This window comes from Sciurus vulgaris (genome assembly GCF_902686455.1).
Source record: "Sciurus vulgaris genome assembly, chromosome: 7".
NCBI lineage: Eukaryota > Metazoa > Chordata > Mammalia > Rodentia > Sciuridae > Sciurus > Sciurus vulgaris.
This window is the reverse complement of record NC_136467.1, coordinates 9,130,227-9,156,439: the sequence shown is the minus strand read 5'-3', so window position 1 is coordinate 9,156,439 and position 26,213 is coordinate 9,130,227. Positions and strand designations below refer to the sequence as shown.

At 45.7% G+C, this 26,213-nt stretch overlaps 1 protein-coding gene across 4 annotated transcripts in view; it reads left to right on the top strand.

Moving 5' to 3' along the window:
• SYTL3 (synaptotagmin like 3) overlaps positions 1 to 26,213 on the top strand; it is a gene marked incomplete at its 3' end in the record, with an annotated part of 92,435 nt that overhangs the window by 9,819 nt on the left and 56,403 nt on the right. For 2 of the 4 annotated variants that reach the window (XM_079146770.1, XM_079146772.1), the window contains 3 exons: positions 1,118 to 1,588; positions 3,299 to 3,517; positions 14,868 to 14,932. In XM_079146770.1, coding sequence (XP_079002896.1) covers positions 1,479 to 1,588; positions 3,299 to 3,517; positions 14,868 to 14,932 — 394 coding nt within the window. In that variant the 5' untranslated portion in view covers positions 1,118 to 1,478. Of the gene's footprint in view, positions 1 to 1,056; positions 1,589 to 3,298; positions 3,518 to 14,867; positions 14,933 to 26,213 lie in introns of those variants that run through there. The other 2 variants (XM_079146771.1, XM_079146769.1) reach the window with 1 other exon arrangement.

Here is a 26,213-nt window from a genome sequence, read left to right as displayed (position 1 = left end):
GGTGGCGAGTTCAAAGCCAGCCTCAGCAAGTTAATGAGGCCCTAAGCAACTCAGTGAGACCCTGTCTCTAAACTTAAAAAAGGAATGGGGATGTGGCTCAGTGGTTGAGTGCCCTGGGTTCAATCCCCAGTACACACACACACACACACACACACACACACACACACACACACACACAGAGAGAGAGAGAGAGAGAGAGAGAGAGAGAGAGAGAGAGAGAGAGAGAGCCTTTTAACACCATGGCAACACCAAGGCAATCTCATCCAGTTCCTTTAGGGCATCTCTTGATTGCATAATATTCTTTGGTATCATCCAGTTCCCTTAGGGCATCTCTTGATTGCATAATATTCCTTGGTACTTGATCTGATCTCAGGTGGTTTTGTTCGTCGTGGCCCTAGGGGCAATGTGCATGTTTTGTGTAGCCTAGATGACCTACAGGCTGGACCATCTAAGATGTGTGATTCAGCAGGTGAACTCTATGATGTTTGTACAGTAACAAAATTGGCTAATCATGCATTTCTCCTAACTTATCCCATCATTAAGTAATGCATGATTGTGCCTCAAATATAGGCCTTTATACCTCTGACCACTGAATATAAAATATTCATATTAGGAAAATCCAACTTTGGGGCTGGGACTGTTGCTCAGTGGTAGAGTGCATGCCTAGCACGTGTGAGGCACTGGGTTCAATCCTTAGCACCATATAAAAATAAACAAATAAAGGCATGCTGTCCATATACAACTACGAAAAAAAATTTAAAAAAAACTTTGGAAGGTGAGGGTGTTGTGAATATAGGAAGTCTCATTTATAAAATTTTAAGTGCTATACCATCACTGCAGCAGAAAATGGAAAGATTTGCCTGTGTAGAACATTTGATCTCTTCTATAGTAATGCTGTAGAGATACTCAAGCCAGGAAAAATAATGCTGTTTTTTATTTTCTTTTCTATAGGTATTGAAAAGACTGGGCTTCTAAGGATCTTTTTTTTTTTTTTTTTTTTTTTTTTTTTTTTTTTTTTTCTTCTTTTTTTCTTTTTGACTTGGAAGCAAGTTAAAGGAAAGGTTATCTTCTATAAGTCATTGATACCCTTCTTACTGCTATTTGTAAACTTTTTTAGATTGAAGATTGCTTCTGCTTTGCAGAAATTATCTGCTTGGAGTCATGCATAATTTATAACAATCTCTGGCAAAACCTCAGAAAGAGATATGCTCTTGTCTCAGGCGGACGGCAGAGGCTGTGGTGGAACCCAGTGACAACACTTGCCCAGTGACTCCGGCGGAGACACAGCCTCTGGGAGGTTTCTCTTCCTGAGGAGTATGACACAGTTAAATAAGGAGAACGGGTGCCAGGCCAAGGCGAGACATCAATGAAATTGGAGCGGGGCTCTTTCGAGAACGTGGGGGTGCAGCGGCACGCTGGAGCCCTTGGGCAGGACGGTGAAACGTATCCCGAACTGGGTGGAAGGGAAAGGAGAGAAAATGGCCCACGAAGTCAATCTGGATTCCCTCAAGGAGTTGGAACTCGAGGCCATTCTCCAGGTCCTGTACCGCGACCAGGCTGTTCAAAGCATAGAGCAGGAGAGGATAAGGTGAGCTGCCCCAGAGGGTGCCGGGCCGCAGCCTGGCCTGTTCTGCCCAGGTCTGCTGCCGCTGGGCTGTGGGCTGCTCGCCTTCTAGTTACTGCTCACTCACCCCCGGGCTTGTTTCCCACGAAGGCTTGTGGGCGCTTCTTTTTTGCTATCAAACTAAACTTGGAAGGTGTGAGAAAAAGGTAGTCTGCCTCGCTAAACACTTTGCGATGTTGCTGTCTGTCTGCTTGTCCTTTTTTCCATCTGGGGGAATAATTTCAGGTTTCTGGTAATCCCCAAAAGAATGATCTCAAGTGAAGAGTTCCCCTCCCTTGCTTTTGGTGTGAGCTGAATGCCCTAAGAAAGCAGCTTTGGAAGAGCGAATCCGATGGAGTCCATCGCTATCTCCCCTCCCACCCCGCTCCCCGTTTGGCCACTTTTGCTTCCCTGTTGGCTTTGGGGAGAGACACAGCACAAACATGAACCTGTTTAGCCTGTCCCTGACTACTTTGCCCACAGAGAGTTTCTTTCCTGTCTGTCTCTAAGATGCAGGAGCTGTTTGATACAAATTAACACTTACTAAGGCAGCTCTGGGCGGTGTCAGAACTGTTCATTATTAGCTGTCAAGGCCCATCTTGAAGACGTTGGTGCTTGTTTATCAATGTTTATGGAGGACACGAAGTTTAGAAAATAGGCAGATGGGCTGGGGGACAGCTGGTAGAGTGTGCTTAACATGCACAAGGCCCGGGGTTCAATCCCCAGCACCAAAAAGAAAAGAGAAAGCAAATGGAATATGTCTTTAGTTTTATTTCCAAGGGCAGAATTCTTTTAGAGTCTGCCAAGAAAAAGACACAACATAAAACATTGGACAACCAAATGCCTGAGGAACAAGGGGAATTTTCTGGTTGACTAGAAGGTACAGTGCTCTTTTCCATCCTCCCTGTGATTTCCAAGCTCTCGGAGTGTTCTTGTAAATTTTCTTCCATTATAAAGTATAATATGCTGACAAAATGGCATTTTCTTTGATGATTAAAGACCTTTCAGTGATCTGGAGACATTTCGAATATTAACAAAGTTACATGGGTACTATGGCAAGGAACTCAGTGTCACTGTTTCTAGGGCAAATATTGAAAGTTGAATTTTAAAGTACCTTTCTGATGCAATCTTCTAGAATTAGGTCATAGAGACATTCCATGAGCAAGTATGCTCTGGTTAATGACAATTTTGGGAGATCTGTTATAGTGTCCCTTCCCACTATGGCTATTGTTTAGAAGAGTTAGGGACTGCAAGTACACTGAGCATCGGTTAAAAACAAAGTAGCAAAAGTATAGCATCGGTTAAACAGTTTTACTGATAACTTGCACCCACAGCAGGAATGGATGATCCATGATTGTGGATCTTCCCATGCCTTGCTTGTTAGAGTGGATGTCCTTTTCTGGGTCTTTTTCTTCTTTGTTCGCTGTTGTTGGGCTGACCCTCAACCAGAGTAACAGCTAATTCCTCTACGCTAGGCGCATTACTTATGCTTTGCCAGGTACTCCTCAGGGACACCTGGGAGGTAAGCTTGCCATCTGCTTCACAGTTCAGAGACCCCTGAGTCTCAGCCACAAGTGTTGGGGTGGGAGCCCGGGCATGCTGCATGCCAAAGCCCTTCCCTTGCCACAGGCAGGGGCTCCTGCCCTGCCGCCTGGCGTTCCCTGCAGCCATCTTATCTGGCTCTGTGGGCCACAGGAAACTGAAGACACACCTGCAGCACCTCCGGTGGAAAGGAGCCAGGAACCCCAGCCACGAGTATAAGGAGAACTCTTGTGCGCGCTGCCAGCGGCCCCTGGGGCTGCTGCTGAACCGGGGGGCCGTGTGCCAGGGCTGCAGCCACCGAGTGTGCTCGGACTGCCGCGTGTTCCTGAGGAGGACCCACGTCTGGAAGTGCACGGTGTGCTTCGAGGACAGGTGAGCATCTCAGGGGGGCAGATGGCCGCACTTTCCAGGTCTCACAGATGGTCCGAAACAAGCCTTTGAGGAAGAGAGCAGCCATTCCTTGGAGCCTAAACCCGGAGGCTGCCTTTATCCGACACCCTGACATGAATCTACGTATGTCCTGTCCCTTTGCAAGGCGTAATGTATTTCAGTCATTCAACCAAAGAGAGAAGTGGTTCAACCTGATCTCCGTGCCGAGGGGCACCTCCGTTCCAGGCAGCTCACCGCCTTGCCCTGACTTCCATCAGTCACCCTTGTTGGCTGGAGTCTGAGCGTTTCAGGTTTTTCTTAGCTCGAGAATGAAAATCAAAGCCCTATTGCCCTGGCCACATGAGTGTTGATGCCTAGGCCCTCCAAGAGCAGATAACAACTCCAGTCATCTTTAGAAAGGTATAAAGACCTTCTTCCCCATTTCAATCAATGCTTTAGATTTGAAATTTAGCACCCAGTAGCTCAGGAGGCTGAGACAGGAGGATTGCAAGTGTTAGGCCAGCCTCAGCAATTTAGTGAGGCCCTAAGCAACTTAGTGAGACTGTCTCAAAATAAAAACTTAAAAGGGTTGGGGATGTGGCTCAGTGGTTAAGTACCCCTGGGTTCAATCCCTGGTAAAAGAAAGAAAGAAAGAAAGAAAGAGAGAGAGAAAGAGAGAAAGAGAGAAAAAGAAAGAGAGAGAAAGAGAGAAAGAGAGAGAGAGAGAGAGAGAGAGAGAGAGAGAGAGAGAGAGAGAGAGAGAGAGAGAGAAAGAAAGAAAGAAAGAAAGAAAGAAAGAAAGAAAGAAAGAAAGAAAGAAAGAAAGAAATTTAGTGATAAACCTTGCCTGGTAAGACTCAGGATCCCTCAGTAGTTTTCTTCTTCTCATGATTAACTGTAAACTAAAAATCAAAACAGGAGTTCAGGGGCTGAGGCAACCCTCCCAGGTTGAAATCTCCGCCCCAGAGGCACTGTGACCTGGCCCTCTAGGTACATGAAGTGTCATTTCTAAAACCCCAGCTTCCTTATTTTGAAATAAGGGAATTTTTCAAAATACCTAAGACCATTGCACCCCTCGGAGTGAGTGAGCACAGGAAGTGGTTGGGCTCATTAAACGACACCTGCACTCTCCCCGGGCTCTGCCCCTTCCTCCCAGCCTCGGCCTCTTCCTCCCTCCAGCTTTGTCCACTCTGGCCTGCCCTCCTGGTTTGGGACCAAGGACAAAGCTTCAGAAGGATGTTGGACCTTCCTCACTGTCTCGCACTGGGACCTGGGAAAGGGTCTTGACCCCACTCATTTCTCTCCCCGCTTCTCCCTCAGCTTGAAGTTCCTTCTTCAGGAAGAAGTGCTTTGAGGACAGGATGAGGGGGAAAGTCATTAAATTCAAGAATGGAGAGCTCTGGGCAGCAATTAAAAATTCAGCCCAATTTACAGATTGTTGGAAAGCCAAGGCCTGTGGACTGCAGGCCCCCGGATCATGTTCAGGGGGCTTCTGCTTTCAGGGAAGTCTTCTCTTGGAGGACTGCCACCCACAGAGCTGCTAAGGGCGGGGAGCTCAGAGGAGAGAAGAGGAGAGGAGGCGGGTTTCCAGACCATCCACAGCTGGAACGTTCCTTTCAGCTTTACCTAAAGTGTCAACCAATCCCAAGTGGTAGCTACTACTACCGTCCTCCTTTGGCGGAGAAGGGGAGGCTGGGACATGAGACAATGTACCCCAGGCCCTGAGGCAGAGCCCAGCCTGGAGCCCAGTCCCCTCTTAGTCTCCACGTGGGAGACTTGCCTGGGAGGGTGGAGTCTTCAGAAGCCACTCAATCAGCTGTGCCCCAGGTAGCAGGAGGTGAGCAAATGCTCTTTGCTCCATGAAAACCTTACTGAGAGTCCATCGTTACTCTGCTTGGTGGACTCAGGAGGCAGAGATGAAGGTAAAAGAGCAATGAGGTCCCTAGGCAATGAAAAGGCACAAGGGGGGAGCCCGGAATTGAAGTGGCGGGGACCCGAGAGACAGTTCAAAAAGGGGTGATGGAACTCGCCACAGGGATGAGAGAGGGAAGAGCGAAACTCTAACCTAGCCTGACCCTAACCCTAACTCCGAGGCCCGCCCAAGCAGCTGTCTTTGCAGCTGTCTTAAGGCTTCAGAAAACCTAAGGAAATAGAGGAGAGAGAGCAACAGAAAGAACTCCGTGAATGAACGAGGAGAGGGTGGAGAGGGCCTCGAAGAAGGAAGTCAGGTGAATGTTGCTTCTGCAGTGAGAGGGCAGGTGTGGTCCTCAGCAGGCGCTGCGGAAGCCGATTCCAGAAGGAGGAGCGTGCTGGCAGAAGGAAGAAGGAAAGCGGACAGAAGCATGAGCTTACCCTTGTGTGTGGCTTGAAGTTTCCTCCCATGGAATCTTTTGAGATTTTCTGCTGTGAAATGGCTCAAGATAAAGCTAGGTTGAAATGTCAGGGAGACTAAGCTTTATATTTGCTTGTTTGTTTTAGCTCAATTTTTAAAAAGATAAGATTGAACTTAGGTTTGCATTGATTTTTTTTTTTTTTTTTCTTCTTCTTAAATGATGTTCCAGGGCTGGGGATGTGGCTCGGTGACAGGGCACCTGCCTAGCTTGCATGAGGCCCTGGGTCCCTTACCCAGTACTGGAAAAAAAAAAAAAAAAAAAAAATCTGTATGCAGTGGCTTCCGATTCCACTTGTCTGGGCCATACCTGCTCATCTCTGAAGTAGAAGGTTGCTGAGGAACTGCTATTGCATGGACTTCATTCTACGAATTGTGGCTCCTCCATTTGTGTTGTAATTGGCTATGACCTAACAGACTCTTTTGTCAGGTGCTTGTGAGTATGCTCCTTCTGTTTCATTTGAGAATATATATCACACATTTACAAAGTCTTAAGAGGTTATTATGTATATTCATTATTATTATTACTATTATTATTTTGCAGAGCTGGGGGTGGAACCCGGGGTCCCCCACATGTGATAGGAGAGTGTTTTACCACTGAGCTGCACCCCCAGCCCCAGGGTTTGTTTTGCTTTGCATTTTCACTGGGACATTTTGCAGGTCCTTTGGACTGATTAGGTTCAAAACCTGTTGCTCAAGGAATTCTCTGTTTTCAAATATTTTAACAACATATGTGCCACTGAATTTTTGTAAGACAACCAGAAGATTTTAGACTAAGGTATCAAATTGCGGCAGGTTCAGGGGGTTTTCTTAGGTTGCTCAGGCGCCTCTGGTGCCACAACTGATGCCAACGGGGAGCAGCTAAGGCTCGGCTGGAAATGGCCCCAGACCTCGGTGTTCCTTATCACACCCTCAGTTCTCAGGTGGGGTCCTGAGTTGTTGCAAAGCAGGAGTGGTGAACATTCGCCTTGGAGTTTATCATAAGGGATTTAATTTGGTTCAGGTACCATTCTGATCAGGATTTGGAGGTAAGCATGTTGTCACAGGACACCTTGTGTTTTCTACATTTAAGGGGAGAATTGTTATTGAAAATCAAGCCACATTTCAGCAAAGGTTCCATAACAAAATTGTTTCCTGCTTAAAGTAAAACTTGCAGAGGTTAGAAAATGTACTCCTATAAATTTCAGACTCCAGTATTTTCATAATCCCGTGTTTTGATAAAATATCAGATCATCAGTTTAAATCCACAAAGCAAATAACTAATTTGGGAGAATGGAACAATTTGTACTCAATATTGGAGACACTTCCTCTCTATAAGTGAGTAAAAGACTGAAGTCAGAGTATGGTGTAGGTTTGTCCAAAGAAGGATTTTAGTGGTACTGAGGTTAAAATAAAATTTCTCCTCTGCCTGACTTCTGTTTCAAACTTGATATTTTTCCAAATTAAATTTTTAATATTGCTGATAGAAACTCTGTGTGTATGTGTGTGTGTGTGTGTGTGTGTGTGTGTGTGTGTGTGTGTGTGTGTTTGTGTTGCTGGGCATTGAACCTGGGGCCCTGTGTATGCTAGGCAAGTGTCAGTTCCACTGAACTATCCTGTTCACTCACATGCTTCTCATGAAAAAGTACATCACAGACAAGTGTGGTGGTGCACATCTGTAATCCCAAGGGCTCGGCAGGCTGAGGCAGGAGGATCGAAAGTTCAAAGCCAGCCTCAGCAACTTAGCATGGCCCTAAGCAACTCAGAGAGACCCTTTCTCTAAATAAAATACAAAAAATGGACTGGGATGTGTCTCTGTGGTTCAGTGCCCCTGAGTTCAATCCCTGGTAGAAAAAAAAAATTATATAAAGACAAGTTAAATTAATGTGTAAAACACTTCAGAGTCCAACACTTATATATTCTCAAGGGCTTAGCCACTAAGACTAATTTCACAGGGGAAAAGTGTTTTGTTTTTTGATGTGCAGTTTTTGTTTTTGCTGTACTAGATCGCACCTGGGAACACTCTCCCCCTCCACCACTCAGCTAGATCCTTGGTCCAAGACTTTATTTTTGTTTTGTTTTATTTGGGTACTGGGGAGGGAACCCAGGGATGATTTACCACTGAGTTACATCCCTAGATCTTTTTCTTTTCTTTTCTTTGTCTTTTTCTTTTTTTATTTTGGAGATAGGATCTTGCCTATTTTCTGAGGTTCTTGCTCAGTTGCTGAGGCTGGCCTCCCACTCACATCCTTCTGCCTCAGCCTCCTGAGTCCCTGGAACTACAGGTGTGTGCCACCACACCCAGGGATACATGGTATTTCTTAGTTCTGAATTAGCAATGGTCCCTGTTTTAGTTCTTGCATAGAGCTTGCCTATTCTACTTGGTATAAGTGCCTTGTTTTCTTAAAAACAGGATAGATGACAATGATATTCTTTATAGGCATATACTAAGTATAATGAATATTTTGTGATTTGAGTCTTATAATACCAAAACAAACAGTAAAAATGTAGACATTTCTGGAATACTTTTTGGGGAAAAAGCTTCTTTGCTGCTTTGTGAAGAGAATGTTTCGTAGTATTGTGTATGTCATTCTTATTGGAGGCCCTATTCATTCTGTGGTCAGCACTTGATTAGTCATGCAAAGTCCTGCCTTTAAAATAACTTTCTGAGAATTAGTGAGCTTCCTGTTTCATTGTGTCTTTTGTTCATATTCTAAGTTGAAGGTCAGTTGCAGGAGGTGGTGTTCCTGGGCTGCCACTGTGCATGGTAGCCAAGTGTTGGGGTTGAGGGGATGCTGGGCTGGCTGTTCCTTTTAGGTGGCATGCTCACGAGAATTTCCACAATAACATGCCACGTCCTCGGGATAGTACTAAGCTCATTCCCATATTAAGGAGATGCAGCATGTGGTTCACAGATTTCAGGTGATTCACCTTCTGCTCCTTGAATGCAGATATTTCAGAATCAACATTATGAAGCCCACTTCCTGTTGAAAGAAGGCAGACCCTGGGTTTCTGCCTAACGGTAAAGCCGACACGTGTTGTTGTCGTCCGAAGTCCCTCCTCCCTCTGTGACGCTTTGGTGATGAGGAGACTAGGATTGGGGCTGTCTTTTTCAGATTCGGATTTACACTGTGGTTTTTAGAAGTAACAAAGTACTCCCTTGAAAGGAAAACTTGAGTCTGTCCACAGGGAGGTGCCCTTGGTTACACAGAGTTCCGCGTTTGTAACTATGGAATTGAAGTCAACTGATAAGAAAGTAGGAATTCCTTCTCCCTTCCAAAATTGTTAAAAAAGAAAAGAAAAAGGAAAAAAAAAAACATTGTAACAAGGAACTGAAACTGTAACCTTGAAGGGAGTCTCCAAGCCAGTCTGGTTTTTGCCCTGTCTGCCATGGTTACTTTGTGTTTAATTTCAAAAGAATTCTCAGGTCCCACAATCTGGCGCTGGTAAGTTTGTTGCTTTTATGCTGGGCGGGGTGTGGGGGGTAACTACTCTCACCTGGTGAGGGCAGTCAACAATAATGATTTTGAGTTCTTTTTTCGACATGAGAGACTGGCCCATGGTTCTGAGAAGAAAATGAACTCCAGTGTGGACCCATCAAGCTCCTAATGTGTGTCTAGGAATGAGTCTTTTCAGACTCATTTTTCTTTTTTTTCCTTGAGATGGGGTCTCGCCATGCCACCCAGGCTGGGCTCCAGCGATCCTGCCTCAGCCTCCTGAGTGGCTGGAGCTCCTTCTGGCCTGTACCACCTCATCCAGCTTCTTCACACTGGTTTCTGTGGGATAAGAAACATCCTTTTTGGGGCTGGGGAGATAGCTCAGTCGGTAGAGTGCTTGCCTTGTAAGCACAAGGCCCTGGGTTTGATCCCCAGCACCCCCCCACCCCCCAAAAAAAAGAAATGTCCTTTTGGGCTGATGATTCAGCCCTTTGAATTTGCTTCTTAACCCAGTAACAGTTTCTTCGGTCGAGCTGATTATTCTGATTTTTCTTTGATGCCACTTGACTGAGTTTCTTCGATAATAACGCCTAATGAGTCGTTTGGCCTTGTCCTGTGTGTGTTGGGTCTTCTCTCCAGCATTCCATGTCTTCCTTTCAGGTCCTGGGGGCGTCCTGGCTGAGACAGCCTCACTCTGAACTTCCCAGACAGCTCTGCTCTTCCTGGTGGAGCAGCAGTGCTCGCTGCCTTGGCCTGGTTAGCTTCCAGCCTTTCCTTCACTCTAGCCTGGATTGTCCTTGAACCTCTCAGGTTCTTTGTCACAGTGGTGGTTCGATGTGTGTGACGGCCGATGGCCTTCGGAATGTGCCCTCTGCTCCCCTTTGTGCTGCACATTCAGCATGGCCACTTCTCTAACTTCCAGACGCCCAGCTGAGGCTGCTCCAGTCCAGAGCAAGCCTTCTTGCCCTGTGCCCCACTCATGGCCCCTTGGGTGACGTGGAAAGCCTCATCCTTAGATTCACAGGGAGGGTAGATCGACACCTGGCACCTGGCCCAATTTCCATAGTCCAGGCCTTAAACAACGACAGCTCTGTCGGACTGCACTAGAACTTCTCTCATTTCATCCACTAGACCTAACAAACCAGGAGTCACAGTCTCAGCCTCAACCTCACGACCAGGACGGCAGGCCGCCAGGCCCTCATTGCTTTTTGGCCTGCACAGGATGTAATACTTATTAATGCCTCAGAGTAGGTGGTGGGTTCACCACAGTGCCCACCCCTCTCCGTCACTGTGCCCCAGCCACTTCCTCTGCCTGGTGCCTGAGTGTGTGTCCCCCCACCCCACGTTTCTAGAGCATGACACATTAAACTTCAGCTGTGCACGGCTGTGGGCTCTACCCAATTGGGTCCCACCTTGCCCCTCTATTCTAGGGTGCCCCCTGCAGAGGGGGAATGTCCACAATTCTTGGGTTGTGACTGGCACCGGATGTGACAGGAGGCTTGCCCCTCTCTGAAGTTAAGGAAGGGACAGTTATAAATGTTTTGCAAGGTGTTGATAGCAGCTTGATGAAATCATTTCTTTATCTTCATCTTGATTCTCTTACTCATGGTTACCTAGGATTTAATCACAACGATCAGTAGTTTTTCTTGTAAGAAAGTCAAAATCAGATCAGATGCGCTTTTGGATAAACCCCACTGGTTTGTAACTGCAACCATCTGAGGTACAAGATTATTTGAAGTAAAAAGTTTTCTGCTGTGTGCACACATGGGTCCGTTTTAGCTGGGAATCACCAAGCAGTTGGGCAAGCTAACATAAAGCAGTTGATTGCTCTCAGTTTTACAATTCGGCTTCTTTATTTGGCATTTTTGCAGCTCATGCATCTGAGGGTCACCAGGGCCCTCTTGAGGGCTCTCTGGAGGATCCCTTGCCATGGGGCACTGGTGGAAGAGCAGGTCTGCACATACGTGCTTTCGCAGGTATTCACAGAATCCTGACTATGCAAACCAGCTTCCCGCCTCTTGCACCGACTGGTGGAAACACCTTAAGCAACACCAGGGATATGTTCACTTTTTCTTTCTTTCTTTCTTTCTTTCTTTCTTTCTTTCTTTCTTTCTTTCTTTCTTTCTTTCTTTCTTTCTTTCTTTCTTTCTTTCTTTCTTCCTTCCTTCCTTCCTTCCTTCCTTCCTTCCTTCCTTCCTTCCTTTCTTTCTTTCTTTTCTTTTCTCCTCCTCCTCCTCCTTCTTGTATTTTATTTAGAGACCGGGTCTCATCGAGTTGCTTAGTGCCTTGCTAAGTCACTGAGGTTGGCTTTGCACTCAAGATCCTCCTGTCTCAGCCTCCTGAGCCACTGGGATTACAGGCATGTGCCCCGGTGCCTGGAATATGTTCACTTTCCTTGGTGCATAAAGCATAGGTGCCATTGCTTGCTCATCTGCAGATGCAAGTAACCTGGATGCAAAATAAAATTGCATTCCAACATGCCCATGTGGCTCACTGGTGATACGAATGAGATCAAATAAAATTCTCTATTCTCCTTGTCATTGGACATCTGAGTGCTAGAATTTTGTGAAGTGCTCTTCAACAGTTATTTCCTTTGCTGATGAAATGACAGCGTTAGTAGGATCAAGACCATGAGGTGGATGCTGAAACCTTGAGAAACACCATCTATGCACCAGGTGCCTGGCAATGATGATTCTAAGACTCCTCTTGAAGGAATTGCCTAGCTAGTGCAAAGATCTTGTCCCCTGACTCCAGAGCTCCTGCTCTTGCTCCACACCTCATGCATTTGCCTTTTGAGATGCATTTATGGATCGATTGGAAAATTGTTAAACAAGTCATGATTCTACCTGAGAGATTTAAAAGATTTAACCTACTGAGCTCATACAGTGTTTCAAGAAGCTCTCATAACCCAATTGCAATCTAATCATCTGGGAACAGATGCCAAAGTCTTCCTTTGGTTACTGTGAATCATGATACCCTGGGTTGATGCTAAGGGGACGGAGACTTCAGAATTCACTTGCCTCTCCCATAGATGAGACACCAAGTGGTCTTTCATCTTAAACTCACAACTCATGTAGACAGGAGTCCTTATAAGAGTCACTATGGAATAATTGCTTATATATGGCCAGTTCTGCCTGAAGGGATGGCAGAGGTCCAACTCAAAGCGAGTAGTCAGAGAAAATGGCCTCCAGTGCAAAAAGCAGTGGTCTTTGTATGGTTTTGGATGGTGGTGTTTTGATCCTTTATTCATTAATACAGATACGCCCAAGAGACTTTGAGTTTGTGCCCAAATCTGTGTGCCAACTTAGCTGTTTAAACTTCACGAGGACTCAGTTGAGATTAAATGAGATGATTAGATGGTTATTTTAGGTGATTGGCACCAAGGGACTAGGATTTTAGTTTGTCCGCTCCGTGCATAGGTTCTGAACTGGGGCTGGAGATTCTCCCAGGCACAGGTGTGCGCAGTGTTTATCTACTCAGGAGCGTCCACCTTCCTCTCCTCCCTCCCCTCCACTAGTTGTCATCTTTTGTGATCACTTGTCTTTGTGTATGTTCACTTGTGAATGGTGCCTGTATCTGGTTGGCTCAATTGATAGGAGGGCTTTTGGTCACAAGGGTAATGGGTCAGGAAGTGTGAGAGAGTAGGTTTGTTGAAATGGGTCGCCCCTACCAGGAAAACAGTCCAGGAGGAGCAGTCCATTGGCCAGCTGGAGGACCCATCCCACTCACCTCTTCTGGTGACTGGACCTGGTCCTGCTTTCACCCTTAGAAGTAGACACCCAGCAGTGGAGTGCTTCGAAGGAGTGTGAACTTACCACTCATGAATCTCCACACTTCCCCTGATGATTTTTTGGGGGAGCGGGGTGCTGGGGGTTGAACTCAGGGTACTGCCCATGCTAAGCGGAGCGCTGCCACTGAGCTCAGCCCCGCCCCATCTTTCCCTGGTGTTTTGATGCTCTGCTGGTTTTCAAGTGCTCGAGGAGAAAGCTAAGGAGAAACACCATGCCTTAAGGTGTTTTGTGTAGATCTAGAGTTAGATATAGAGTTTCTGATTTTGTGGATAAAACCTTTTTTTCTACCTCCCTCGGAACATGTCATAGAAACGTATTTTTGGCTCTGAATATAGTACTGAGTGTCAAAATTCTGTCATAAAATTCTTAAACACCCTGTTGATTTTCCTTGTTCTACTCACTAATCATTGCTAATAACCATTTATGTATTAACCAGAGAATAATAGTTTCTAACCAGATGAAGGTAGAAAGTTGATTGAGGTCTTCTATTATTAGTGCTAGAAAAAGATCGATAATTTTTAAAAGGTAGACTGGCATATATTTGTGATTCTATTTACATTAATAGCATTCATAAGCATTAACTTTAAAAAAGTTCATTTGAAAGGTTGGGGATATAACTCAGTGGTACAGTGCTTGCCTAATGTGATTCCTTGTACCTATAAAGGAAAAAAAAAAAAAGTCTATTTGAGTCCATATAAGTCCATAGATAGCCTAAACTTAATAGAGAATTTATTTCAATAAATTATATATGAAAGAGACTTTTCCACAAAAGTTAAAGCTTCAGTTTTTAAAAACTTGCATAGCCAAGGAATTGTCATTTTATGGCACATTTTTAATTTTAATTTTATTTTTATTGCGTGGGCCTCCTGCATGCTCCTGCTGAGCTACACCCCCAGCCATCTGCATGGTATTTTAAGGGTATAAACAATTGATAATATCTGTGTGTTTACCTTTTACATCCTAAAGGATACTATCAATTACCTTTCTGAGGCTCTTCGAGGTTGAGTGTGGTTTCTCCAGAAATTTCACAACTCTCGAGAGCAAAACACACTGCAGGACCTCAGCTTCAAGCAGCCAGCACACGGAGAGCTCTGTGCGCAGGCAGGCGTGAGAGCCAGAGGCTGGGAGTGTGGTCCAGGGGGCGGCCGCCAGACCTGCTGGCTGAAGGCGGTGGTTCCCCTGACCTCCAGGAGTTCCCTTGGACCTGGGTCCCTGGGTCCCTGTCAAAGCTTGTTGACAGAGACAATTCCAGACTTCAGCTCCCCCTGGTCAGTCTACTGTTGACAGTCTACAAACATCCTGGTCAACACCGATGTTAACCTGAGGGTGACTTTTCTCTTGGCCAACCAACCACACAGCAATGGATGTTTCTGGAGCCTATCCTTCGTGACATTCTTCGTGATATCCTTCTGGAGCCTATCTATACCACCATTTTCACAGCAACGTGGCTGTTTCCATAGCAATTTTGTTTCTCTTTGTATTCAGAAATATTCGGCTTCTCCACGTGCACTGGGCAGAGCATAAGTTAACATGAATACGTTGCATGTGCCTGCCACACAGAGAGTAAAACACACCACGGCAGGAGGCTAGCTTTGTAGCTAGGTTAACCTCAGTAAGAAATAGGTAAAATGAAGTGTTTGGTCCCTTTTCAACTGAAATTTTGTGGTATTACCTTTCTCCCTCCCTATGTCCACTACCGGGTCCAGTACAGCATTGCTCATACCTAGTCTAAGGCTTTCTTTCTGCTTGCTTTTCAGAAACGTGAAAATAAAAACTGGAGAATGGTTCTTTGAGGAACGAGCCAAAAAATTTCCAACTGAAGGTAATTGCTCTTAAAATTCTTACTAGAGTCAAACAACACAGCCCTAGTTTTATAATGTTTGCTGCTATGATTTTTGATTATAAAAAACTTCATGGGCTTAGAATTGTCAAAAGACAAAATCACAACACGTTTAGTTATAGATCTAAATGGCTTTTACTTGCGATCTATGAATGGGGCAGCCTCCACTGTACAAAATGGAATTTAGCTCCCACTGGGCCAGGGCAGGACAGTGGCTTTGATAAGGTGGGTACAAGGAGACAGAACAGTGGAAGAAAATCTGACTGTCTAACATCAGGTCACTTTGAATTACTTTGTAAAGGTTAAAGCAGAGGGGCTGTCCCAGTTAGGTGGACTCAGAGTGGGCTGGAATCTTCTGTGTTCAGAAAAACCTGGTCTGTTTTGGGATCTATCTGCATCATTAAAATGTCAGTTTTCTTCTGTGTCATTTAGTGTGAATGACTCTGTTTCGGACTGGTCTGGTCTTTTGGGGGGACTCATTGCAGAACAGTGGCCTCCTGTGACTCTAGCTTAGCAGTTCTCAGACCCTGATGTCTGGTGCTCCTGTTCCATTTGAGCGCCTCTGCCCTGCGCCCTAGCTCACACCATGCCCTGCCTGTGCTTGAGGCTCTTGCCTCTCTATCCCTGGTCTGCCTCTGAGATGGGCTCCCTTCTTGAGACTCCTGCTCCAGGAGGTTTTCTTGACTTCCTGCTTCTCTGGGACACCAACAGCTTCTGGTTGTTCGTTTCTTCTGTAATTATTCCAAGGCACCTTTTGTTATAGAATTGTATGCTTTTGTTTCTATGAGCAGAAACTAGTCTTTTAGAATGTTTTCACCGAGCACCATGCTTTGCTCACGATCCTGGGTCACAATAATGAACCGAAGGCCGCAGAGAGCAAAGGGCTCTGGAAGGGAGCAGGTGCAGACGGCTGGCTGGGGCATGCGAGTGGGCGAGTGCAGCTGGTCTTAATGCCACAAAGGTCTTGTCGTCAAGTACTTCAGAGCACAGCACGATGGTGTGATCTGTGCTGAGGCTGAGAACTGTGCAGGGAGCGGATCATTTCTGGGCGTGGTGAAGGTGTGCACCTAGCACATCACCATCAGGCGAGGCTGCTCGCTGTGAGGAGCCCTTGTCTGAAGTGGTGACATGGGTGGCACTCCTCCTCTGTGACTGTGACTCAGGCTGGGTCCTGGACTCAGACTGTCTTAGCGGGCCTTGGTGGCTTCAAATATTTTTCTAGAAAAAGTGGCAGTTTGAGGTAGAGAGGCCGGTTAGCCTCGCCCCACGTTGCGTTGGCAGTAAGGGAAACCATTGGTCGGAGCCCTGATGCTTGGCTTTTATAGAAAGCAGTGGTAGCCAGGGGGCAGGTCTAGATGGGTCTGAATTCTCCCCGGGATTCTATGCTGACACTTCTTACTCAAGAATAAATGCCGAGGGGCTGGGGTCGTGGCTCAGCGGTGGAGCGCTTGCCTAGCAGGGGTGAGAGAATAAATGCTGTGCTGATTAGAAAGCTGGAGGGAAACGTGATGGTGGAGCCACAGAACGAAGCAAGTGTGTCTGACTCCATGATCCCCCACCAGCGGCTGCGTGGGCTCCTTTCCCAGTTGCTGCGGGTCTGTGACACTGTGGTATCCCCGGTGCCACATCTGTGCTCATGTGCCGAGGCCTTCCGGAAAGCCGCAGACCCTTAACTGTAACACCCAGGAGTCACCCACCTAGCTCATTTCTGCCCCTGCTGCACCGTCCTCCGTTTACAACAGTCCAGGCAAAGCCACAGCTTTGTTTGGTTTCTTTAAAATGCTTCTTGTTGGAGGGATCTGGGCCCTTCTTCAGGTGGTAGAGACTCCATCCCCCCCCCCCCCCCTTCAAATCCTCCTTTATCAAGTTCACCATAGGAGGTGAACTTCTGTCACCTCTCAATTCCAAGACGCCTCCATGGTGGTATGCTTTGTGGGCAGCTTAGCACCATTGTTTCACTGGGTACATTGGTTTTCAGACCAGAGTGCGTGTGTCTGTGCGCACTCATGGGTGTGTTTGTGTGGGTGGAAACGCCAGGGTTCGCATGCTCCTCACCCTCACTCAGCACGGGTCCTCGGGGAGAAGTAGGTCGCCATGGTGACACTCAAGATGAAAAGTGGAATTGGAAGGACTCCCTGACGCCCCGGGTTTCCCTTTCTCACCTTGTAACTTTCTACAGGAAGAAAACAACAAGGAAAGGAAAGTTAGAGCAAGAGCCAACCTAGGAATAGACCAGTTTTTCTGCTGATGCATTTCTACCAACGCATAAAACAAACACCAAAAACCAAAACCAAATTCCTTCTCTACAAGATTGCCTCAAATCCTGGGAGCTCTCATTTTCCTTGTCCTTCTCAGAGTGGGCTCAAGAGGCCTGGAGAGATCCAGAAGACTGCCAGCCGGGGAGAATGGAGTAGTTCTGTGAGCGGAGGGGCGGGCGGGGTTTGTAGCAGGGGAGTCTGGAGCCGTCATCGGGGTCAGCTGAGGAGGCTTGTGCTGGTAGGCAGGGAGTCTTCCTTCTCCTGTCTGTGCCCCTAAAGGAGAAGGCACCAGAGGAATGGATGCATTGAACTGAATTCCTGTGACTGTCAGGTAAGCTCCGGGTAGGACAGCAGAAACCCGGTGGTTGTTAGAACAGTGGGGACTTAGTTTGGGGCTGATCAAACAGCTGTTACTGCAGGATAGAAGGAGCAAAGGGGTCAGTGTGGGGACACAGAGGGTGGCTGTGGGGAGCAGGACCACCCAGCCCTGCTGTCCATGTTGATCAGACACAGGTGCACAGGGAGCAGAGACCCTCTCCCCGTGTCTGGGATCTCCGTGGTCCCCATTGCACCCCAATAGGGAGCCAGCTGCACCCCAACTCTCTGTGTTTCCGTGCATTTTGTGGTGTGTGTTGTGACGATGCAGACAAGCTTTCCCAGCCCTCTGTGTCCTAACCAAAAAAACTAGACCATGGTCTGAACCACGAAGGATACAAGATGGCCTCTTTCTATTCATTGGTTACCTGTTGCTGCTAACAAGTCACCCCAACCTTAGTGGCTTAAGACATTAGCATTCTTATTTTTGGCTCTAATTGAAGGCTTGTTTGGGGCTGGAGGCTGTGACTCCCTGGGCTCACTCACCTACTCGGCCTTTCCTCTCTCCATTTCTCTTCTTGCTCTCTCTCCTCTCTCTCCTCTGTCTCTTCCTGGGATGGAACCCAAGGCCTTGAGCATACTAGGCAAGCGCTCTACCCCTGAGCTGCATTCCCAACCCAGAGGCAGTTTCTTATGAATCAAGTCAATCTAATTACATAATCTATTTACAAATCAATTATAGTTTTGTCCTGATATTTCTTTATGCAATATTTCAAAAAGGACATTTTCCTTGTCTGTGAACATCATTGTATGATTTCTGCTTACTGCTTCTCATTCCAGCCTCAGGATGCCCTGATTAGGTTAAACCTTTTATAAGCCCATTTCACCTCTAAACTTTCTGGCCTTGTCTTACACATGAGCTTTTGGGGATACCTCACATCCAAACCATACCAGGAACTGTGAATCAAGGAGTCAGGAAATGAATGACTTGATTGAGGATAGGGTTACTTGGTGATAAAAGGTGATGTCATATACTTTTTTGAGGTAGTGCCCTTTCTCAGGGCTTAGCACCCAGCAAGTACCTCAAAAATGTAAAGTTAGGGTACTTGCCTTTTGGCATCTGGAAACCTGCAGCTAAATTTAATGTTCGGTTGATGCAACTCCAGGTTTCATCATCCCTTCATCCCCGGTTTTCTTTTTAGATGCTTTACTTATTTCTTATAATGGTCCTATTAGGTGTGTGCCATTTAGGATAAATGTTCCCCCAAGTTCCTTGAAAGAAGACAAGGTGTAAGCAATATTCCGATGATGAACAGAAATTAATTGTAGCAGTATTTGTTGTACTACTTTCCCACCCATTTAAAAGATTTAGGAATAAGTGAAAATAAGCCAAAATTCTTCATTTTGAAGGAAATGGTACTAAATATTTTCAATATTTTGATTAACTTAAAATTTTTGCTGATTGTGCACAGGATTCTTTTCTCTTAAGATTTTGTAATTATGGTGCTGGGGTTGTGGCTCAGGGGTAGAGCACTTGCCTAGCATGTGTGAGGCCCTGGGTTCGACCCTCAGCACCTCGTAAAAATAAAATAAAGGTATTGTGTCCACCTACAACTAAAAATTATATTTTAAAAAAGATTTTGTAAGTAAAGATTTAGTTCCACGGCCTTAAGATAATTCCTTACCTGCCATGGTCGAGGTTCACGTGTGCTGTGTCAGAACTACCCAGTTGCCTGGACCTTCATAGCAGCTCTTGGGGGCTTCAGGAAGCTCCCCAGGCCATCCTGTGTTGTCACCTCCAGCCACTCTGCCACAGGCATTGGACATTCTGTGCAGGAGCTCTGGGGCCTGCTCCAGGGTCAGCTGCAAGCCGTGTCCAATTCAAAGCTTCTGTCCACACACACAGAGGTTTTGAGTCAGGGGGACTCACGTTCCAGAGGATGTTTGACAGATGCCTGTGGACGTGTTCCCATGTGTTCTGTTTGAGAGTCACTGGTAAAGTAGCCAAGTTAACGAACAATTATGATGGAAGTTTTCTAGGTTATTGATAACTAGATAAATGGCCCGAAATCCATCCTCACTTTCAGGTACCCGCTCAGCGTGTAAACGTGGCGCCCTCTGCTGGCTCCTTACTGTCAGTGCACGTTTCTCTTTTTCCTTTTTCTCAGCCGGGAGGTTTCATTGCTTGGTTTTTCGAGCTTAAAAGCAGAAAGATTACACGATTAATATTCTTAATACTAACACTTTTTCAAACTTAAAAGAGGCTAAATGTAATATATAAATTATTTACTTAGAATTTCATTCTATTGTTAATAATTTGGGAAATAGGATAGTTTAGGAAGGCTGAATCTTAAAGCCTCTGATAATTCACATAACTAACCAGGACGGTTATTGCGTCTGACAATGATGACAGGAAATGACTTTTACTCTCCTCTTCTGGTAGCACATGTGGTTTAGTCCTTGGGGTGATTGTTCAGAGTCTTCTTCTTTTTCATGGGCAGCCTGGATGTGGTCCATTTGGCCACAGGATTATGAGAACAGATCAGGCTGGAGGTGTGGGCTGGAGGCACTCAGCTGGTGGAGGAAGAAAACAGGTTCCAGTCAGTACACAGATGGTGGCATTCCAATGCCCTGCCTGTTCCTCAGTAGAGACCCCCACCCCACAATTCAACAGGTGGATTCAGCTCTGCAGAGCTGTCTATAAGTTACAGAGAGATCCCCTAGTGTACGTCTTTACTCTCCTAAGAAGGTGTCTTTAATGAAGTCGTGTTTGTTTCCGAGATATAAAATTGTGTGTGTAATATAATATATTTGGTACTGAGGATTGAACCCAGGGACACTCAAGAACTGAGCCACATCCTCAGCCCTTTTATTTTTTGAGACAGGGTCTCTCTAAGTTGCTCAGAGCCTCACTCACTAAGTTGCTGAAACTGGCTTTGAACTTGTGATCCTCCTGCCTCAGCCTTCCGAGCTGCTGGGATTACGGGTGTGTGTCTCTGCACCCAGCTTTGAGAAAATGTGGCATCCTGCTTTCGAATTTTTTCCTTTTACTCCCCTCCTTAAGAGGAAAGACAAATGAATCACAGCCCCACAAAAGGTGTGCTCTGGAAGTGATTTTCCCAGGGAATTGGACTGCCTGTCATGTTCCTGAAAAAAATTTAGACTGGTCCATTCAAACTGGGTAGAACAGAGGTGATCACTTCAGATTTTAGGATTGATGATTAATTTATGATTTATTAATCTTCAGACTTTTTGCTTTCACCCAGTGTTTCTAGTTAGAAATCTTCCCAAGATAGGTTCTTGATCTTATTCATTCATGTTTTTTAAAGACATATTTGAATCAATCATCATAATCGTACATTTTCATGGAGTACTGTGTGACATTTCAGTGCAGGCATACAATACTCAGTGACAGATGGGGATAATTGACATCACCTTAAACAGTGGCTGTTTCTTTGTCTTAGGAATATTCAAAATCTCTACTGGTTATTTTTTTTTAAATGTACTTTAAGACCCATCTACACTTACATTTATTTTGCAGGGGGAAAATGCTTGAGCTTCATGACAACTTAAATTTATTTTCTACTAGTTATTTTGTATTTGAACATACAATTAAGTGTTGTCAACAGTAGTTATCCACTCGGCAGCTATTTTCTGATCCAGCCACACGCTGTGCCTGTTAACCATCCCCTCTTCAGTCTCCCCTTCCGTCCACTTCCAGGGTCTGGTAACCACTGCTCTCTGTTTTCTCCTTCAGTAAGATCAGCTCTTACCCTTCTGCTTGTGTGTGAGAACTTGCAGGATTTCTTTCTGTACCTGACTTACTTCCCTTGACATAATGTCCTCCAGGTTCATCAAGTTGCCACAAATGGCAGTATTTCCTTCTTATCACGGCAGAGTAATATTCCGTTGCGTGTAGATTTGTCTCCATTTACCCGTCAGTGTGCACCTAGATGACTCTGTACTGTGGCTGTTGTGGATGATGCTGCAACAGAGTCCAGGTGGCTCCTTGATGTACCGTTTCCTTTCCTTTGGATCTAACTGGGCTAGGGTTGCTGGATCATGTCAGCTCTAGCTCTAGGTTGTTGAGGAACTTCTATAGTTTTCCTTGATGGCTGCACTGATTTACATTCCCAGCCCCGGCATTCCAGAGTTTCTCTCCGTGTTCCGCCAGCGTGGTGTTTTGTTTTATCTTTTGGATAACAGCCATGCTAACGAGAATGAGATGATATGGTGGTTTGTAGTTCCTTAATGATTAGGATATCAAGCATCTTTGCATATACTTTTTAACCAATTGTATATCTTTACTGAGAAATAGCTATTCAGATAATTTTCCCATATTTTAATCAGATTTTTTGGTAGTTGAGTTCCTTAGATATTCTGCCTATCAACCTCTTGTTGAATGGACAGTTTTACGGATGTCTTCTCTTGTTCTGCAGCTTGTCACTTAACTCTGTTGATTATTTTCTTTGTTGCACAGAAGCTTTTTAACTCCATGTGATCCTGCTTGTCAGTTTGTGCTTCTGTCACCTGTGTTTTGGGGGTCCTGTCCAAAAACTCTTTGCCCACCCAGTGTCCTGATGTGCTTTCCCTTTGTGTCTTCCAGCAGTTTCATAGCTTTAGGTCTTACATTTAAGTCTTTGAGTTGATTTTTTTTTTTTCAGTGCTAGGGTTGAAGCCCAGGGCTTTGCATATGCTGGGTAACTGCTCTACCACCGAGCTCCACCCCAGCCTGAGTTAATTATTTTACTTGTGAGAGATGGGGTCGGGTTTCATTCTTCTGTGTGCATATATCCAGTTCAAGCTCTTTTTTTCTCCAATATAGTCTTGATCCCGGCATGGAATTATAGTTGGCTGGCATGTAAGTCAGTCTGCAAAACCAACATTTGGGCTCCTGTGGCCCAGTGACGGAGTCCTGAGCCCGTGGCTGGGAGCAAGACCAGACAGGCCTAGCAGTCTTACCATGAGTACACACTGAACAACAGTTGCCCTAGGGACTTGGCTAGAGTCGCCTACGGGGAGAGCTAAGGAGCCTCGGGCTTGGAACGATCTTAGTTTTGGCACAACAGGTCCAACACTTTGTCATGTTATCTGCAGAAGCTACTGGTTCTGAAATTCTAATTGCAGCCTTATCCTACCAAGTGAAAGAGGAAGGCATAAAAAGAGAAAAAAATGAAGAGAGTAAGAGTTTCACGATGGTAGAGAAGTCACTCTGTGGCCCTGGTCTAAGATGCTGTCTGCTTCTGGGGAGAAACTCCCTGGTCAGCTTTACCTCAAGGTCTCCAAGGGGTGCCCAGTCCCAAGAATCTGGAGTTGTGAGATGTGGCCTGTTAAACATTTTCTACCTTCCTGGGATCTGTTCTGTGGCTGGTTTTTGTTTTTTCCCTTTGTTAATTAACTACTCTTTATTAGCATCTGTAAGACCTGAGGGTGAGGGGGTTAAGATAACAAATTTGATAAGGAGTCATTTTTACTGTAGTCAATTTGGTGGCAGGGAGGTTACCTGGGGTGTCTGTGCAAAAGAGTCACAGAATTTGCCACGGCCTGGTTAATAGGCCTATTTGGTGAATGAAAGTCCTAAAGTCCTAAAGCCAGTCCCACACACTGGGCATGAAGCACGTCAGCTCCCCACCAGGGTGCTCCACAGTGGCTTTTCTCCAGGGTCTAGATCAAGCACAGCCACCGGTGACCGTCCACGGAGAGCACTGACCCACACACACTCTTCCACTCTGCATTCAGCACCAGAGGTGGGGCCCTGCACCAGCTCCCAGGGAACAGGTCTAGAAAAGACTCCCAGGAAGCCAATGATCCGTTGCCGCAGGGGTTCCAGCAGGCTCTCCAGAGGCTGAGCTTCCACACGCTTCTTCCAGGCTCCTGACACATTGCAGAAAGGAAGAGCTTTATCAGAAAATGAAAGGCAGCTTGGCACAGTGGCGCACACCAGTAATCCCAGTGACTTAGGTGACTGAGGCAGGAGGACCACAAATTTGAAGCCAATAGAGGTGATGTAGCAAGACAAGGGCTGGGGAGAGACAGAGAGAGAGAGAGAGAGAGAGAGAGAGACAGAGAGACAGAGAGACACCATTCCTAAAGCAGAATGCTCTTGAGAGAGAGAAGCACTTTTGGGGGCTTGGGCTCTTCTTTGGAGGAAGCTTTGTGAAGGTGTGTAGGAAAGTGCAGGCTTGGTACTAGGGTTCTTTGATCATGGGTTGCAAAATGTTCATGGCAGCCTGGTCTCCTTCCAGGATCTTCAGGTTGACAGTGTCTGTCCTATGTAGATGGTGTTTGGAATGTACCCATATTATTATAAGATTTCTTAAAACACTTCTCCCTTCGCTTGGTCTAACTGGAAATGCATTGTGTAGGTTAACAGTGCACTTAAGCTTTAATCAAAACCAGCAATTCTCATTGATGAGCCAATGTACAGTAACGCTAAGATTTGTAGATTTCTCAGAAATGTGGAAGTGATGCGACAGGAGGGAGAAGAAAGGTCTGGGAAGTAAGTCTGATCACAGGGCTCTTAGACGTACAGCCACGGCTTCTTTTCCCTCCGCCTTTCTCCTTTCTCCCCGTCTTTATTCCTCCCATCTTACCGCGGTACCAGTCTCCAGTGAACAATTCCTTCACACCTGCCCTGGTTTCAGGTTTCTTGGGTTTGCCGCCCTTGGCAGCCACGACAGTTTGGACGGACGGGAACGGGAGCGTGGTCCAGCTTAAGGTCTGACCTGGCGTTCCTTCTGCCTCACTGGCTGTTACAGGTGTGAGAACCACGGATTCTGTCCTTTGCTTTGTTTGCACTTCCTTACAGATCTGGGGAACAGCTCCCCAGGAATGGCAGGCACCTCCACATCCCCCAGTAATCTTCACCTTTGAAATTGGGTGTAGTGCAACTGTGGTTCCGTGCCATGGGTGACGGCCCTGCCCCCAGGAATCTAAAGTTCCTCTTCCCCTATCCTGTTATCCTTTTTCTTCCCAAACCACATAATTGTATCTCATTGTTCTTGTGGGATTTATGATCCTTCCCTTCCCCACAAGTAAATAATTTTACCCGAATTGAAAGTTCCCAGCTGCAGCCGAGGTAACTAAGTTACCTGTGGTCGAGCAAACCTCACCTGGCTACCGAGCCCATTCCGGTCTGTCTGACCTGGACTGAGGCCTCCCTACAGGACACAGTCCTGTTGGTCATGACTTCCAAAGGTCACATGCTCCCTCACAATACAAGCTAAACCTGAATCTAAAAACTAAAACGGATCAGGGCTCAGTGCTAGAAGAATAGAGAGCCTCAGAGAGAAGCTTACAACCCTCAGCCCCCAAAAGAGAAAAGGGCCCCCCAGGGATCAATGGTGCCTTCTTTCCTGTGTTCCTCAAGGATCTCAGTAGCTGCCAGCAGTTACTTAGGGCCTTGCTGCAATTTCCACAATTGTAACAAATCTAGTTTTGCACGTCGTAATTTGCTTTATTTGCAAGTCTAGAATTGAGCAATAGACTGGACCAAAAGTATTACAGAATGCTCTGCTCCACCACGTGAGTGGGTTATGTTCATAATCAGAGAAAGGAAAGTGAGGTGCACAGACAGACTGATGGGTTATAGCTCGTCTGTCTTATTTGAAGGTGGGTGAAACTGTCTGCCTGTGATTGGCTGGGACTTGGCTACTTGTTACAAGAATAGGCTACAGTCTGTTTATACATCAAGTTAAGTTACAGTTTACTAAGTATGGAGAATTGTTGAGGCCAGACCTAATTCAATTTAACAGATAAATATTCAGAATATAGAGAGAATTTCTAAAACTAACATTCACTTTTTAGAAAAGATCTAAAAGCATGAGCTGTTGACCCAGGTACTCAACAGACTTGGGTCAGTTACCATCAACTGTATGTAGATCTTCGGGGAAGCATTGCTGTCTAGTCCTTGATGACTATTACCAACTTGGAAGCCCCCCAGAAGCTCCGCTTGATAGAATAGGGCTTTATTAAAGAGAAAGAATATTTTTCTCTCCCACAGCTAAGCACAAGAACCATGTCTGGTGGCAGAAGGACAGTACCCGAGAGATGCTTTGTACCCGCAGGGCTGAGTCTGCCGCTATTGAGTTTGCTCTCCTGGAAGGCAGTAGTTGCTGCTCCATAGCAGAGCTCCTTGTCACCTTGCATCCTGGGACTGGCGTAGCCCCTGTGCTATCTTAGCTTAAAATGTCACTAAGAACTAAGATATACTTTATTTTATTTTATTTTTTATTTATCTTTTAATTTTTTACAGACTGCATTTTGATTCATTGTACACAAATGGTTTCTATGGTTGTGCACAATGTAGATTCATACCATTCGTGTAATCATACCTGTATGTAGGGTAATAATGTCTGTCTCATTCCACGATTTTTCACACCCTACCTCCCTCTCATTTCCTTCTACATAATCTAAAGTTCCCCCATTCTTCTCTCACTCCCCACCCCCTGACCCCCATTATATATCATCCTCCACTTATCAGGGAAAACATTCAGTCTTTGGTTTTTTGGGATTGGCTTATTTCATTTAGCATGATATTCTCCAATTCCATCCATTTATTTGCAAATGCCATAATATTATTCTTCTTTATGGCTGAATAATATTCCATCGTGTGTATATACTACAGTTTCTTTATCCATTCATCTGTTGAAGGGCATCTCGGTTGGTTCCACAATCTAGCTACTGTGAAC